At 40.8% G+C, this 17104-nt stretch overlaps 1 protein-coding gene across 1 annotated transcript in view; it reads left to right on the top strand.

The window, feature by feature from the left end:
- fat4 (FAT atypical cadherin 4) overlaps positions 1-17104 on the top strand; it is a 157810-nt gene that overhangs the window by 75307 nt on the left and 65399 nt on the right. The window contains 1 exon segment of the mRNA XM_061726489.1: positions 3234-3365. Coding sequence (XP_061582473.1) covers positions 3234-3365 — 132 coding nt within the window.

Genomic DNA, 17104 nt, shown 5'->3' with positions numbered 1-17104 from the left:
TTTTTTTCAACTTATTTTACAGAGTTTTGCACTTTATTCATTCATTTTTGGTTTAATAAGAGCAAAGTTTGCACTTGAAGCCCAATGGAGAAAATGTTCAATAAAAAAACAGCATATTTGAAATCATTTCTTTGCCTTTTGTCAATTCACAAAATAATCGTAATCGTAATCGAAAATCGGATTTTGAGAGAAAAAAATCGAGATTTTATTTTTGGGCAAAATCGAACAGCGATAGTGTCGATTATGTTCTCACTACAAATAAAAAAGAACCGTTTCAAGTCTCGAATGGAATCAGGCCGAGACCACCTCTCCTAGGATCTCGGCTCGCTTGTTTTGTGCAGTTTCAGAGCGCGATTGCTGTGTTCACATATACCAAACGTTCCGATCTTTAGGGGGAAACGTTCCCTGTTCCGGAACAACTGCTTGAAACGGGACACGTGTGAAAGCTCCCTCAGACTCCACGGGGGCAGCGACATCTCTTATCAAGAGTGTGCTGAGACGTCTTCAACACTTGAGCATTAACAGCTTATCCAAAAGCCGTGACAAAACAGAAGTCAAACAAAAGGATTGTGTAGCCATCGCTGCACTAGTGGCAGCATGGAGGGATTGGGGGGGTCGTCGTCTAAGAGCAGCCAGAGGAACTTTGGGAATCCTCAAGAGAAATGACTCCAAATATCATGTAATCTACATAAACAATTGATCTGATCACAGGTTTCCCTCGTACCGCCGCTGCATCTGCGTTACATCTAACTATCTAAAGTCTTTTACTCCGACGGGGCAAAGTTTATCCACATGGGGGGTCTGTGGTCTACTGTAATGTGTGTTTATTTTGGTTTCCAGCAGTTGAAAGTGAAACTCCCCGAGCTGCAGTTAGTTTGCTCTACAGTTACGCTCGCTGCACGTCTCTGTGGAAAAGAGCCTCAAGTCAATTTGTAAATGGTTCAATTTCCCCCCGATCTGCAGTCCCGGCGCCGTATACGAAGACCCACAATGCATTTGCTCATCGTGGTGTCAGCGCGCGGCAGGTTGAGCCGCTTCTGCAGAACCGGCACTAGCAGAAAAATAGACTGGGTTTTTGTCTCTTTTCCAGATTTCTTGATAAATTAAGTTAGTAATTTCTATAGATTACTCTTAAATGAGTATAAACAGCTTTCACTTATGAAGGCATGTCTTTCTGTGGGTCATTTTCTTAACCCGCACAAGTCATGTACAGTCATTTTTTATGCATTACTTTTGGCATAAGCCGTAACTTAATGCCTCACCAGCTAAAAATGTACAAAAGTCCAATAAGGAGTTGCTCTTCATTCTGACCGCATAAATACTTTTTGCCTTACGAGTTTAAAAATGACTATCCTTTCTTCAGCTTTTCGATCTTTTTTTAACTACTTTAAGGTATTACTGTTAATGTCTAATGTTTTAAACACACCTTACTCAAGTTAAAGCCTTACCTGAAAAACCTGACTTCATTTCATAAACTGGATGTGAAATAAAATGACTTCCCTCTTTCTGAAAACCAAAGTTTCATTTTAGGCTTAGTTGATTCTGTCCAAACCCGACCGCAATTTAATCTTTCTGTATCAAATAAGAGAAATATTACCTAAATAGAGGAGAAGGATCATGTCGGTAAATCTAAAAACACCAGTTTCATAGTTGGTTATAATCGATAATTTACAATATCACAACGCACACACCGTCTAGCTTTCATGCTTTTCAGTGTCTCATCAAAATGTATCTCTGAATCTTAGAATTTGAATGGAAATAAACATGAAAAATGGGATCAAATAAGAGAATTAAAAGTGAATTTCTTGAATCTTTCTTGATCTTGAATATCACTACTTCATTTTACATTGAGTGAAAGCTTTTAATGTTCCAATAATATTTACAGAATCAGAATTTTGTAAGCAGTCAGGCCACATTAGGGCTGGGCGATATGGACCAAAAGTCATATCTCGATATTTTCTAGCTGAATGGCGATACTCGATATATATCGATATTTTTTCTGTGCCATAATTGGGGTTTCCCCCAAAGCATTATAGCATAGCATCTCTGTTAGCATCTCTGTTAGCTTCATTTCTTTCTGAGGCAAACCCTTAAAAAAACAGTCAGTTTTAATACAAAGCCTCGTGCCAAATGTCACACAGGTTCCTTTGTTAACAGAGGTCTGCACAATATCAAAATGTATAAAACAAATGAAATAATAATAAACTGCCTGCATATATAGAATCAAAATGCTTCTTGAATAAAATAAAACAAATATCCCTTTCCTGCATAACAATTACATTAAAATACACTGTGCAATTAATACAATGTAGACAGTAACAGGCAGACTTTTCCACTGAGGTTGACATTTGTGCAAATAACAAAACATTTGTGCAAATCTCAAATCTTTAAATCGATATAAACGATATTGTCTCGTACCATATCGCGTTTGAAAATATATCGATATATATTAAAATCTCGATATATATCGCCCAGCCCTGGGCCACATTGGGACTCGAGGCTCGAGAAAGCATTAACGTATATATGGACGAAGACTTGGGAAGTTAATATCCACAATATTAATACCAGTAAAGCCTTTTTCAGTCTTTACCTCGGTTGTAACCCTTTTTGTTCTCACAAGCTCGGCTTGTTAGGCTACATTTGTGTCACTGTTTTCAATCTAACCTGGTAAATACTCATGCATTTGTTGTTTAACGCACTTTATTTCTCACGTGTTTAAGTTTCCCAGTTACATAACTCCAGGAAACGTGAACACGTGTGATAACTTTAGCGAAGCACCTCCCAGGATGCGACTGCGTGACTTGGATACTGTGTATCTCATTTTTGCTCAACTCTTACATATTTGTATGGCATAGCTTTGTTTATGCACCGGACCATATGTCAGAAGATTACAAGTAATGCAGTGATGAGTTACAGTCCGCCTGATGACTTTAACAAATGCTCAGGTCCTGCATCTTGACTTTACACACTCTAATATTTACTCTCCTTCCCCGTCTTTTTTTAACCTTTCAAGGCAATATACTAAACTTCACAGTTTCACAGCTTTTTCTTTCTGTCAAACCCTCTCCGGAGTTAGAAAAAGATAAATTTCCCTTCGCAGTGCAGCCTCTTCGTCCTCTGAAACGCAAAAAAAAAAGACAGGAGTGTTTTCTTCTTTGCATTAATCTCAAGGCAGACTGCAGACATTTGGCAGCGTTCTAATGGAAACTGTGGTATTTATTCTCATCCCGCAGGTGGAAATCACGCTACAGGACGTCAATGACAACCCGCCCGTTTTTCCTAATGACATTCTTGATGTGACCATTGAGGAGAATGTCGGAGATGGCTTCAAGATAATGCAGCTAACAGCCACGGATGCAGACATGGTAACGACCCTGAGTTTCTACTGCACTTTTCTCTGCTGCTTTCAGACCAGATCTACTGGGAGTAATCTGAATTAAGAAAATGCTTTAGATTTGTTTTTACAGTGTGGAAACCACCATAGATTCATATACAGTAGATCTATAGGTCAATGCATCTGTCATTATTAGAGTAAAGTTGAAATTAGGGCTGGGGATCGATTCAAATGTCAAGAATCTATTCGATTCCGATTCTTAAGATTCAGAATCGATTATCACGCTTTGATTCGATCCGATTCGATCCGATATTGATTTGGGTTACTGTTAATAAAACAGTTTTTTGAGCTGTTGCATGAATTATATGACTGTAGTTCTGCAACATATTACTACTAGTATTATATTGAGATTAAACAGCAAGTATTGCAGCTAATGATGCTGTAAGGACCAATCAGCTCCCAGAATGCTGATAGAACTGCTTTCAGAAACATCATGTGGGTCAGAATTACCAAACAGATCCAGGGAGGAAACAGAGACGGAGGAAATCGGTTTTATTTTTTCCCCCATTTATGAGAATTTGGTTTTTAACATTTATGCAAATGTAACCCCAAGACAGTATATAAAGCAAAGAAATATAGACAATTTATGCAATTATAACTGAAAACTTTAAACATATTTAAAGGCAAAAAAATGGCACCAGTTATTCTCGTGTCCAACAAAATATTCCTTTTTTGGGCATAAACAAAAAAGTACCAAAAGTTGTAATGTAATGATGAAAAAAATAAATAAAAATAAATAAATAAATCCATCTTTAGACATATGAATCGATTTTTAGGAATTAATATGAGAATCGATTTAAAATCGGAGCATCGATCTTTTTAACAAAGGCCTAGTTGAAATACAGAATCGTGATAGTAATTTTCAAATATTCAGATCTGGATTGTCGTTGAAAATGGAGCATCTTTGTAAGAGATTATGAAGGAAACAGTGTTTATTCATATGTATATATATATATATATATATATATATATATATATATATATATATATATATATATATATATATATATATATATATATATATATATAGTATATTCAGTACCTTTTAAACTATTTCTAAAGTAAAAGTACGGTTGATTGGTTTTCTCCACAAGGCACTTTAGGTCTTGCTAACAACCGAATCGTTGTATAAATGTGCCAAATTTGAGAATTTATCCCAATTTTCATGAAATATTGATGTGTGCAAGTTGACGCTCTCCTTACAGACAAAGGTTCACAAAATATGCACTTACAAAGAATTAGGTATTTATTGCCAATACTTGGTTTGGTGAGTTTTGAATTATGACATCACAAGCTACAGGCACACCCACACATTTGATTGGCGAGTAGACTTAGGCCCCGTTTACACGTAGCAAAAACGGTGGCGTTTTCATGCATTTTGGCCATTCGTTTACACGAAAACGAAGCTCAAAGTCACCAAAAACCATCATTTCTGAAAACTCTGGATGAGTCTAAACCAGGATATGCAGCAGCATCTAAAATGTAATTTTCTGAACTTCATGAGCTGATAACTATGATCCAGCTGCCACTCAGGAATGGTTATTGTGGCAGGGTGGAGGAGCTGCAGCCACTCAGGCTGATGGGACACAGGTGTGTCCCGTCAGCCTCTCCACCCTGCCACAGTTATCATACCAAAATATCAACTACAGACTACAGATATTTTCAAAAATTATAAGCAAGTTTTGTCCCCTTGAATGGTGCTGATATCTGGTCTGGAACATGGACTTTTTGATCAAACTTCCAGCAGCGTCGTTGCTCCGGAGCAAAGACAGTTCTGGTCAGGTCAGGTCGATGGCTACACAGAAATGTGAAGGACATGCTTAACTTTGACATTAATGGATGCTACAATCATTGATAGAATAATGCTATCAGTGATGAATGATCTGCTCCGGAGTGAACTCTCCTCACACTTGACTCGACAGAGTGACAGAGCGCGGCCTTGACGAAAAGAGAAAGCAAAATCCCTCCCAGCTCCGTCTGCTTTTCCACAGCAACACACGCATATCAGCATTTTTCTGGCAGCCATATCTCCATTTTTCTTCTCAAGACACACATGTGCAACAAAATTGCTCCTTTCTCATTTTATGTGTTGACTTTATCTGAAATGTTTGGACCCGGGGCTGTCACACAGTCGCACAGCGGCCAGCCATTGATTTTTTGGCCCCGCCGCTCTCGTAGTCCCCGCCGTGGTTCCCGTAGTTCTCATTAAATCAGCAGCATCACTCTCAATTAGTTAACAGCTCCGTCTTTAGCAGCTTTAGGCAGGACACGGACATTAAATCCTGCAGAGGGGGAAAAGCAGGCCCTGCCGGCAGTAGGAATGGGTGATATTTTACCGTTCATGATAAACCGTCAAAGAAATTACCCACGGTAAGAATTTGTCATCTCACGGTAAAAATGATAAATGAAGGAAGGAAGGAAGGAAGGAAGGAAGGAAGGAAGGAAGGAAGGAGGGAAGGAAGGAAGGAAGGAAGGAAGGAAGGAAGGAAGGAAGGAAGGAAGGAAGGAAGGAAGGAAGGAAGGAAGGAAGGAAAGGGGAGAAGGAAGGAAGGAAGGAAAGGGGAGAAGGAAGGGAGAAAACAAGGTAAGGAGGAAGGAAGGGAGAAAGGAAGGAAGGAAGGAAGGAGGGAAGGAGGGAAGGAAGGAAGGAAGGAAGGATGGAAGGAAAGAAGGAAGGAAGGAAGGAAGGAAGGAAGGAAGGAAGGAAGGAAGGAAGGAAGGAAGGAAGGAAGGAAGGAAGGAAGGAAAGGGGAGAAGGAAGGAAGGAAGGAAGGAAAGGGGAGAAGGAAGGGAGAAAACAAGGTAAGGAGGAAGGAAGGGAGAAAGGAAGGAAGGAAGGAAGGAGGGAAGGAGGGAAGGAAGGAAGGAAGGAAGGATGGAAGGAAAGGGGAGAAGGAAGGAAGGAAGGAAGGAAAGGGGAGAAGGAAGGGAGAAAACAAGGTAAGGAGGAAGGAAGGGAGAAAGGAAGGAAGGAAGGAAGGAAGGAAGGAAGGAAGGAAGGAAGGAAGGAAGGAAGGAAGGAAGGAAGGAAGGAAGGAAGGAAAGGGGAGAAGGAAGGGAGAAAACAAGGAAAGGAGGAAGGAAGGGAGAAAGGAAGGAAGGAAGGAAGGAAGGAAGTAGGGAAGGAAGGAAGGAAGGAAGGAAGGAAGGAAGGAAGGAAGGAAGGAAGGAAGGAAGGAAGGAAGGAAGGAAGGAAGGAAGGAAGGAAGGAAGGAAGGAAGGAAGTAGGGAAGGAAGGAAGGGAGAAAAGAAAGAAAGAAAGAAAGAAAGAAAGAAAGAAAGAAAGAAAGAAAGAAAGAAAGAAAGAAAGAAAGAAAGAAAGAAAGAAAGAAAGAAAGAAAGAAAGAAAGAAAGAAAGAAAGAGACTCATTTAATTGGTTTTTATCAATTCAATTTAATTGGTGTGGTTTAGTATTTAGTATCTTTTAGAGCAGTGATTTGGCTCCAAAGACTGAATGTGGTGATAGATTTATAGTTACAAAGGTTGAGTTGAATTGGTATTTTTTTTATCATTATCGGGATAAATGCCAGAAATTATCGTGATACATTTTTTAGTCCATACCGCTCATCCTAGCCGGCATCTCAAAGAGGTTCTGCAGCGCTTTGTCCAAGCCAAAGGACACAGTTGAAGTGAATGGAAAAAGAGGAGAGAGATTAGAAAGAAGGCACACTGACTCAGATTTAACGTTAACTCATGACGCCACACGTTTTTTTGTGTTTTTATTGCACAGCTGTTGCCTCACTCCTTTCCTTTTGCTGTGAATGTGAGAAAAGGGCACACAAAAGACCCATTTCTGGCTTCTTTTCCTTTTTAATCAAACGCTATTTTGACCGTAAATCAGTCTTTTCAGTCGGGTGGATTTAAGAACATTATTCTCTCTTTTTTTTTTTTTTTTAGCCAAAGCAATCACACTTTAAACCTTTACAGATTTAGCATATGGTATTGAAATCAAAAAGTTGTTCACTTTTTCCTCATATCTGAAGTTATGAATAGTAAAACCCAGAGCTGATGTCCGTTAGGCGAATCTTTCCAGTGCAGATTTGCAGAAAATCAAGCTCTCTCTCTCTTTCTCAGGCACAGATATACATATAAGACTTGATTGGATTATTGCACTTAAGAAATGTAACTCAAGAAAAGCTTCCAAATAGGGACTCGAATGAAATAGAAATGGGTTAAAGAGGACGTAGTGGGGCCTTACTTGGGAATTACGGATTCTAATGATGTTTACCCCAAACTTCAGCGCTGCCATGAATAGATTGCTAAATAGAAGCCTGTACTTCATTCAAACTCTCGCTCGGAGCCAGATACGAGGCGAGCCAAGTCTTTTTGCCCACATCCTTACGCAGGAAACTTAAGTTGCGCTGACACTCAATGTACGGAACGCACTGGAAGCCCTTGTTGAGAAAGCCACATGTGTGAGCCAGCGCGGAGTAGCCAAGAGAGCAAGCTGTTGGCCAGCTGACGGCCCGAATTCAGACATCATTATGATTCCATCCAATTTAACTGCAGCGCTACATGTGGGATTCATGTGTGAGGGGTATTAAAAACGCTGGTTCTACGCATCCGTTTTTCCCCTTTGCCCATTTCCACCCTGGGAAAGGAGGAGGGAACTCCACAAGGTTTTACAGCAAGAGCTATTTAAAAAAAAAAACTAGGCTTCTTTGTCTCAAGTTTTCAAGGCCTCCTTGAAAATGTTTCTCACCTCATCTGAAAGAAATGCGCTGCCTTTTTGTGCTGTTAGGAATGTTTTATTAAAATGCTGACGTGATGTGGAAAATATGTCACACTTTAAACGGAAAAAAAAAAGAATTTCAACAAAAAAGAGCTTTTTTAGCCTCAAAATGAGCGGTAACATGTTCTGGAGGCCAGTGAACCCCATACAAGGATGTTGCTAGACGCCTCCTGCAGCAGCGAGACAGACCCACGCACCGATCTGCAATCAGAGGTGTCTCCGAGCTTTCAGATCTGGATCTTCGTTGAAAATGGAGCATCTTTGTAAGAGATTATGAAGGAAACAGTGTTTATTCATACATATTCATGTGCCAAATTTGAGAATTTATCCCAATAAGTTCATGAAATATTGATGTGTGCAAGTTGGCACTCTCCTTACAGACAAAGGTTCACAAAATATGCACTTCCAAAGAATTAGGTAATTATTGCCAATACTTTTTTTTTTTTTTTTTTCAAACTTTATTTAACAGTTCCAATCACAGTCAGAACATTGACCGTGGACAATACAAAACAGTCAGGCATCAAGGAATTAAATAAACAAATACAGTATGAGACATAAAGTGGATGAAGTGCATAAGTCATTACATAAGTAACATAAATATAATAAAATAAATGAAATTAAATAAAAAGAAAGAAAATGGCAGGACATATATTATATTTCTCCAAATATTTATTCAATTATGTTAACAGTGTGTATACATTTTTTATTATCAATTCTTTTAATACATTCAAGGTAGTTCTTGAAATCAATTTCAAAAACAGGAAAGAAAGGTCGACCTTTGGAAAATTTGGTTTCATGTATGTGGAATTTTGCAATTAGAATAATCAGATTAATTAAGTGTTGCATTTTCCTATCTTTATTGTTATAGTATAACAGTATATCTTTGGCATTCAAATTAATTGGTATGTTGGAATGTGATGTGATGTAAGCTTCAATTTTTTTCCAAAAAATCTGGGAAAAATTACATTCAAAGAAAAGGTGCCTAATAATTATTGCCAATACTTGGTTTGGTGAATTTTGAATTATGACATCACAAGCTACAGGCACACCCCACACATTTGATTGGCGGGTAGACTTAAATGGATAAGTTGATCAGAATTCTTTTGACCAGCGTTGTTGGGAGACTGTTCTGTTTTTTTGTAAATAGAAAGACTCTGCAGTTTCCAACAAATAAGCACGGGCAAATTAGTTTCAAATCGGGTTAAGTGTTTCTAAGTGCCTTAATGAAGGACCTACAAAGGTTGCTCAACAGCAGTCTTTCATGATTGTTATTATTAGCTTCTGAAATGTGATTGGCTGTTACGTAGCCTTTTCTAGTCCTTTCTGCCAGTTGGAAACCTTCAGAACGACCGACAGCTAAAACTTTGAAAATGGTAAACCTTCCACTCGGACAGCGTCTGTAGCTCAAGTTTTTTCTATCATTTTTAGCCTCAAAATGAACGGTAACATGTTCTGGAGGCCAGTGAACCCCATACAAGGATGTTGCTAGACGCCTCCTGCAGCAGCGAGACGGACCCACGCACCGATCTCCAAATCAGAGGGTTTTGTCTCCGAGCTGTCCTCCCTCGTTCTGCAGGAGTGTGTGTGCAGAGAGGAACAGGAAGCGAGCTGCCCGCTGGCGCTCTCGCCTCCGCTACATCTCTCTCCTCGTAGGAATTGTTTGCTCTCAAAAACCAGTCGTCTGCTAAATGAGTTTCCTCCTGCAGCCAGTCTCCCTGAAACCCCACGGCTTAATTGGTCGGCCGCCCACCCAACTCCAACACCCTCCCGTTGCCTTTCGAGAGCCGTAAAAGTCGTCGACCTCTTGAGTCCGGGGTCGAGAGGCCGCCGAGTGTCGCGGTGCGTTTTTTGTGCATTCGAGGTCTCGAGATGGGAATGAAATTAAATGCTCTAAAAAACGAGACGGCAGCTTTACGGGCGCGCGAGAGTGCTCGCAAGAGGTGTCAAAAGTATTCACATTCATTACTCAGGTAGAAGTATAGATACTAGAGTTTAAAAATACTCCTGTAGAAGTTGAAGTATCAACTCAAGTTTTTTACTCAAGTAAAAGTATAAAAGTACTGGTTTCAAAAGTAAAAGTAATGTAAGGGGGAAAAAAGCCATTAAGGACAAAAGCCATTGAAAATGAATGCATCTTAGTATAATGTAAATATATTAAAGCACCATATATGTGTACTATTGAGCATTAACACTTGTGCTGTCTTTGGGTCAAGGAAGGAGGAAGAGAAGAAGGGAGGAAGGGAGGAAGGAAGGAAGGAAGGAAGGAAGGAAGGAAGGAAGGAAGGAAGGAAGGAAGGAAGGAAGGAAGGAAGGAAGGAAGGAAGGAAGGAAGGAAGGAAGAAAAGAGGAAGGGAAGAAGGGAGGAAGGGAAAAAAGAAGGAAGGAAGGAAGAATTAAAAGAAGGAATGAAGGAAGGAAGAAAATAAGGAAATAAGGAAGGAAGGAAGGAAGAAAATAAGGAAATAAGGAAGGAAGGAAGGAAAAAAGGAAGGAAGGAAGAAAGAAAACAAGGAAAGAAGGAAGGAAGGAAGGAAGAAATGGAGAAAAGAGGAAGGGAAGAAGGTAGGAAGGGAAAAAAGAAGGAAGGAAGGAAGAATTAAAAGAAGGAAGGAAGGAAGGAAGGAAGGAAGGAAGGAAGAAAACAAGGAAAGAAGGAAGGAAGGAAGGAAGGGAGAAAAGAAGGAAGGAAGGAAGGAAGGAAGGGAGGAAGGAAGGAAGGAAGGAAGGAAGGAAGGAAGCAAGGAAGGAAGGAAGGAAGGAAGGAAGGAAGGAAGGAAGGAAGGAAGGAAGGAAGGAAGGAAGGAAGGAAGGAAGGAAGGAAGGAAGGAAGGAAGGAAGGAAGGAAGGAAGGAAGGACAGGAGAATTAGGTCATTTTGACCCAAAGACAGTACTAGGGTTAACATGTGTTTCAGAGAGCAGGAGATATGATGACTAGTTGCCTATAAGTATTGTAATGGTGCAAAAAGTCAAACTTCAGAGGCATGTTATCATTTATCCTAACCTTTATTGGAATGTACATCCAAGTTTAGTTGCAGGAATCTGAGGGAACGGATGTAAGAACAAAACTGGACAAGAACATCTGAAACAACCACAACCAAATTCACTCTATCCGGATGGAGCAATTTAACTGGATAGTTTCTTTTTAAAGGCTGAAAGGAAATAGAGTAACGAGGCTGTTTTTAAAATGTTAGGAGTAAAAAGTACAGATAATTGCGTGACAATGTAAAGAGTAAAAGTAAAAAGTCGTCTGCTAAATGAGTTTCCTCCTGCAGCCAGTCTCCCTGAAACCCCACGGCTTAATTGGTCAGACGCCCACCCAACTCCAACACCCTCCCGTTGCCTTTGGAGAGCCGTAAAAGTCGTCGACCTCTTGAGTCCGGGGTCGAGAGGCCGCCGAGTGTCGCGGTGCGTTTTTTGTGCATTCAAGGTCTCGAGATGGGAATATTCAGTGAAATTAAATGCTCTTAAAAACGAGACAGCAGCTTTACGGGCGCGCAAGGTGCTCGCCAGCGTTCACGACCGGCGCAGGTCTGTGTGTGTGTTGGACGTCGGCCGAGGACAGACCCCCTGCTCAGACTCTCCCACCTCCATCGCTCTGCCTTTGAACCCTATCAGAAAATTAATTGGGAAACCATGGGTGTTGGGTTTCCGGACCGCAGTGCAGGTGGCTAATGGGATTGCCAGATCTGGACCCGCTGATTGACGACAGCAGGTCCTTAGATGAGCAGAACCTCATTCTGTCCTCCTCGTCCGTCTGCCTGTTTCTTTTCTTCTTCATTTTCTCTGCCGGGACCTGGAGCTCAGACGGGGTCTCTGGTAATCCAATGAGAGTCAAAAAAGGCAGGCACTTTATCTGGTGTTTGACAAAAATCGAAAAAAAGAAGTGCACGAGAAAGAGATAAGACCTAGTCATGAACTCAGCCTGACGATATGGACTCTGAAGGTTTTGGCAAACGTCTAAATGCTCAGCCCGACTGTAAGACTGTAAAAAAGAAAGACAGGAGAGCGGAAAATGTTTCTTTTTTTATTTTTCAAGCAAAAGGCAGAACTTTATCTTCTGTTGAATCAAGCCAAACTGTTTTAAGACTAATTGGGTAACATGCTAAATCATCTACTCCACATGCACACAAGTTTTTATCGTTTTCTGCTCAGTGCTCCGCCGGCAGGATGCCAGCGCCGTGCATGGCTTTAACAGACTGCCCCTATGAAAAGTTTCAGTTCATTTCAGCCAGCATGTAATATAGATTAGACGCCTGTCCGCTTAAAACCATTTTCAAAAATGAATGTCAGAATTATCCGCCTTCAAACAACAGCAAGCATGTTGTATACTGAACCGTCGGGTGAATGGAGACGTTAATAAGAGACTCCTTAAACACGAACGAAAACTACGTTTTATTGCACCGAGCGTCGCCTTGGAAATGAGCAGGAAACTCGGTTTGATTGACATATGGTGGGCGTGTCCCCGAGCAACATGGCCAGTACGAAGAAAAAGAGGCTTCGGAACCGCTTTCTCAGAAACCAGGGGGTCACGCCCATTGGTTTTTATTCTATGGTCAAGTCTTTGACCGCTGGACTGCGGCTGAGCCAGTTCATGCACGGAAGACGAGCTGGCAAGAAGTCAGGGGGTTGTAGAAGAGAAGAGAGGTTCGCTTTTAAACGCTTCTCATATTGACTGTGTTTACATGCATCAATAACCCTTTTAAAACCCTGAATATTGGCAATAACCCGAATTTGCACGGCCATGTAAACACCAATAACTCCTTTGAATAACCCGAATTTGCTCATATTCGGTGTGGCAGGGTGGAGGAGCTGCCACTCAGGCTGACGGGACACAGGTGTGGCCCGTCAGCCTCTCCACCCTGCAGCCTTATAAGGGTCAGACTGAAGCTGAAGCGGGGGAGTGATGCTGTGCTTGTGCACGTGTGGGTGTTTGCTTCTGGCGAAATAAAAGGGTTCTGCACTAAAAAAAAACTCCCTTATAAGGCTGGCAGGGTGGAGAGGCTGACGGGCCACACCTGTGTCCCGTCAGCCTGAGTGGCTGCAGCTCCTCCACCCTGCCACATTCGGGTTTTTAAAAACCCGAATGTGAGCCCTGGGTTACTCCTTTTAAAACCCGAATATTCGGTCATGTAAAAGCCAAACGGAATATCCCCAACAAACGGAACATGAATTTGTTTTCTGCACATGCTCTGTTCACAAGGAATCCGGGTCTTTTGAGTCCAGGAAGTTCTTATAAACACGGAGAAACACAAGACCAGGAGGAGACTAATCACTTCATAAATGTAATGAAGGATATGAACATTTCTGCATTTGTAGACGGTAGAAAGTACCGGGATAGCGAGATTTAAAAAAAGGTGAGCGAAAAGTTGCGTGAAGCAGCATTTGTTTTGAATTTGGATACAGGAAGAAGAAGCAGAAATGACGGTAATTGCGTCATGATGTTCTCCGCGCGTCGCTGGTTTGATCCAGATATCTCAAATGATTAATTACCATGTAAACAGAATATTCCGAATGTTTCAGTAACCGGAATATTAGCAATAACCCGAATTTTGACTGCATGTAAACGTAGTCATTGACACCGATCTTATTTGTGTGGCAATAGCGCGGCGTGTCCTTAAATCATCAGACATGCGATTTCCACGTCATCTCAAAGCCTTGGACCAAACTCGTAACCTTAGTTATCCATCAGCGCTTCGCTGAGGAAGCACTTCTGGTAAGATCTGATCCCTGTGGGCTCGAGACACAACACGCCCTCCGCTGACTTTAAGACCAACTACAATGCTTATGCGGTATATTCCCGAATGATGTGTCTTTGAAACACAGGGTTTGAGGGGACGGCAGAGGCGTTAACGTATAATCTGGGTCATTTTACGTTCAAGTCAACATGGCATGCTAAAAAATCTGAAGCAACATGTTTTCACACTCAGAGCTTTTGATTTGACACCCAAATATATGCTTTCAAGCTCCTCTCGTCCCATTTTATCTCCTCTTTTATGTAGCTTTTACCACTTTTGGAGACAGTCGAAATGATATAAAATACAGCAGTCAACGTTTAAAGTGGATCAGAAACACATTTCCGTGTTATCTGAGAGTTTTGAACAATATCCGAGCTTGTCTTGGGACGGCTTTAATGACATGTTTTTGATCCACTGCAAATGTTGACCACTGCACTTGCGTGACATTTGATCAAACGTTAAGCTTTTTTAACAGCTAAAATTTATTTGCTTAATGTCATGTGCTCCTTGGTGAATGTGAGACCAAGATGTTAAAAGATAATGTTTGCCAGCGTCTGTCAACAAGAGCCGAGTCGGATTTCACAAAACTTGGAAGTGTCGGGATTCAGTTATTGTAGATATTCAGGACATTTGAAGGTTTATGTGAGACTATAGAAACTTCTGATTATTGTGGAAGTACTATGCATAAAAGAAGCAAATGCATGATTATTAAAATAATGCCCAGCAGAAACTGCTTCCAAACTACATTCAGGACCTGTTCCAGATAAAAGAAACCCGCTATGACCTGAGGGGGAAACTCATGTTTGAGATGACGACAGCAAGAACTAATATTAAAAAGAGATGTACATCAATTAAGGCTAGAGAAATTTGGAATAGTTGTGATAACGACCTAAAAATGTGTAGTTATATCTTCAAGTTTAAGGAAATGTTTAAAGAAAATACTGTAAATAAATATAAAACACTATGGGCCAAATCCACAAAGAATACATTGCGCCCGCAAACAGCGCTGTGAATTGCACCGCATTTGCGCCCGCAATTTGCCCCGCTTTAAGGTCCTATTCACAAAAGATTTAGCTCTAATGATATACCGGCGCAAACACGCCCATAAAGTTTTGGAGTTGAGTGCAATTTTCTGACGGTAATTCATGTTCTGTGTTTTGCTACACACACCTACAGGTCAGCTGTTAAACACACACATTCTAGATGTATATGTTTATATGGTGGAAATGTTTGTAATAAAGCAGCCCCTTTACTGTATGGATGAATCCTGAGCTCCGTCCTGATATTTTTATTTTTAAATCCGAGATAAGTCCACAACCCCACTTGATCTGACTGTCTACAGTCATGTCTGAATGTAGATTTCACCCTTAATATCATTCAGTATCACACAGGCTTGAATGATATTGAAGAGAGAGAGAGAAACAGAGACAGAGGGGGAGTGAAGCCTGAATTATGGTTCTGCGTTAAATCGACGCGTCGCCTACGCCGTAGGGTACGGCGTAGGCGACGTGCACCGTACGGTGCGTGTCTCCGCATACCCTACGGCGTAATATCTGCGTTGGTGTAACGCGGAACCATAAATCAGCCTTGAGGAGTGAGTTTGCGCGCAGTTAATATACGCTTCTGAAACACGGTATTTGCTCCAATATTTTTGCGTGTGGCAAATAGCGCTGGCCTTTGTGAATTAGACGGTTTTTTCAATGAGGTTTATTTGCATAGAAAGGGGGCAATTTTGCGCTGAATGTATGAATATTACCTAATTTACATGCATGCATATGGCACAGGCGCACCATGACGCTATTCGCTTGGCAGCGCAGTTTGTGGTGCAATTCGCCCTTTGCGGGTGCTTTGTGAATTAGACGCTCTCTTTTTGTCTCATTTGCACCGGTTTAGCGGCCGCAAAAGCCGCGCAATTCTTTTGTGGATTTGCCCCTATAATTATAAAGTATACTATCTAAAACATTCTAGAATGTGAAACGTCAATTTTATATTTTGTCTTCTTTATGTATTGTTTGTTTCCACGGAGTAAAGTTAATGTCTCATATTTAAGCTGATCATAAGAAAAAAGTGTAGGCACTATAAGCTACGGCTTCAGCTACACCTTTTCGGCAAAAGAAATGTTTTTTTTTTTACCTTTTCATCTTGTTCTGCAAAAAAGTGTGTACAAGCCGAAATAACATAACATAAAAAGCTTAATGGAGCGAGTCTTTATCAGACCTTCTGTTGTTCTGGTGGGATCAAAAAGCAGCTCGTACTCACACACATCAGGCCAAGCTGAAAGAGTTTCTTTTAGCTTAACCGTAACCGGATCCAGCGAATGTCAGTAGCTTTTTGAAGTTGCTTTGCCTTTTTTTTTTTCTTTTGGCAGAAGACACACGGAGACAGTTGTCTGATCTGTCTTTGTCCCCGGCACAAATATAAACGTCAAGGGCCTGTCGTCAGGCTCATTCACTTGTCATATCACGTTTAGTGCTCCTCTCTTATTCCAAAGCCTCTCGCTGCAGCCGCCACATGCGCCGCGGCGCTGCTACGTGTCCGGGGTAACTGGGGATCCATTAGTTGGGTTTGCTAGAGGAAAACTGGAGCGGCCAAAAGTTCAAAGACCTTCAGCAAACAGGTCTCGGTGGAATATCGCCATTCAGCTTATGCTTCTTACTTTTTTCTCATGTCATTTAATCTGTTTAAAACGGGTTTGGCTTGATCGGCGGCGGCGGGGAAGTGGGTGACGGAACGGCCATAAACTTCTTCTGAGTTGAACTTTGTTCAAGAAAAACTTTGTGAACCAAGAACTGTTTTGTCATGCACACTTTTGCATGAGAGATTATTGGTTTCAGTCAGTGTTTTTTTTTGTTTTTAATAAATAACAGTTGTTTTTTAATGATCTACTTTCTTTTTCTCCAGAGTTTTTGGCAGGGTTTTAGTTTAAACTGTCAAAATAACCCCAGTGCTTTAAGAAAATGCTCTTATTTCTTCATAAATATCACAAACGAACACGCTGCTACACTGGAGGTGAAGCCCAGCAGCTTCCTGTTAGCAGCTTATCATCTCGTTACATACTCCACTCTTTATCCCTTCCTTGTTTTTTTTCTTGTTCTTTTTTTAATTAACCGTCTCTGGAAAAAAAAAAAACCTGTGAAAGGTTTTTTCTTTTTTTCTCTTTTTTTCTTTTTTCTCTTTTTTTTCTTCTTTTTTTCCCTTTTTTCCCTTTTTTCTCTTTTTTTTAAAAGAACTAATAACTAAT

The sequence above is a fragment of the Cololabis saira genome, chromosome 7, assembly GCF_033807715.1.
Source record: "Cololabis saira isolate AMF1-May2022 chromosome 7, fColSai1.1, whole genome shotgun sequence".
Taxonomy (NCBI): Eukaryota; Metazoa; Chordata; class Actinopteri; order Beloniformes; family Belonidae; genus Cololabis; species Cololabis saira.
Note: the sequence above shows the minus strand (reverse complement) of the source record. Positions and strands in the feature narration are given on the sequence as shown.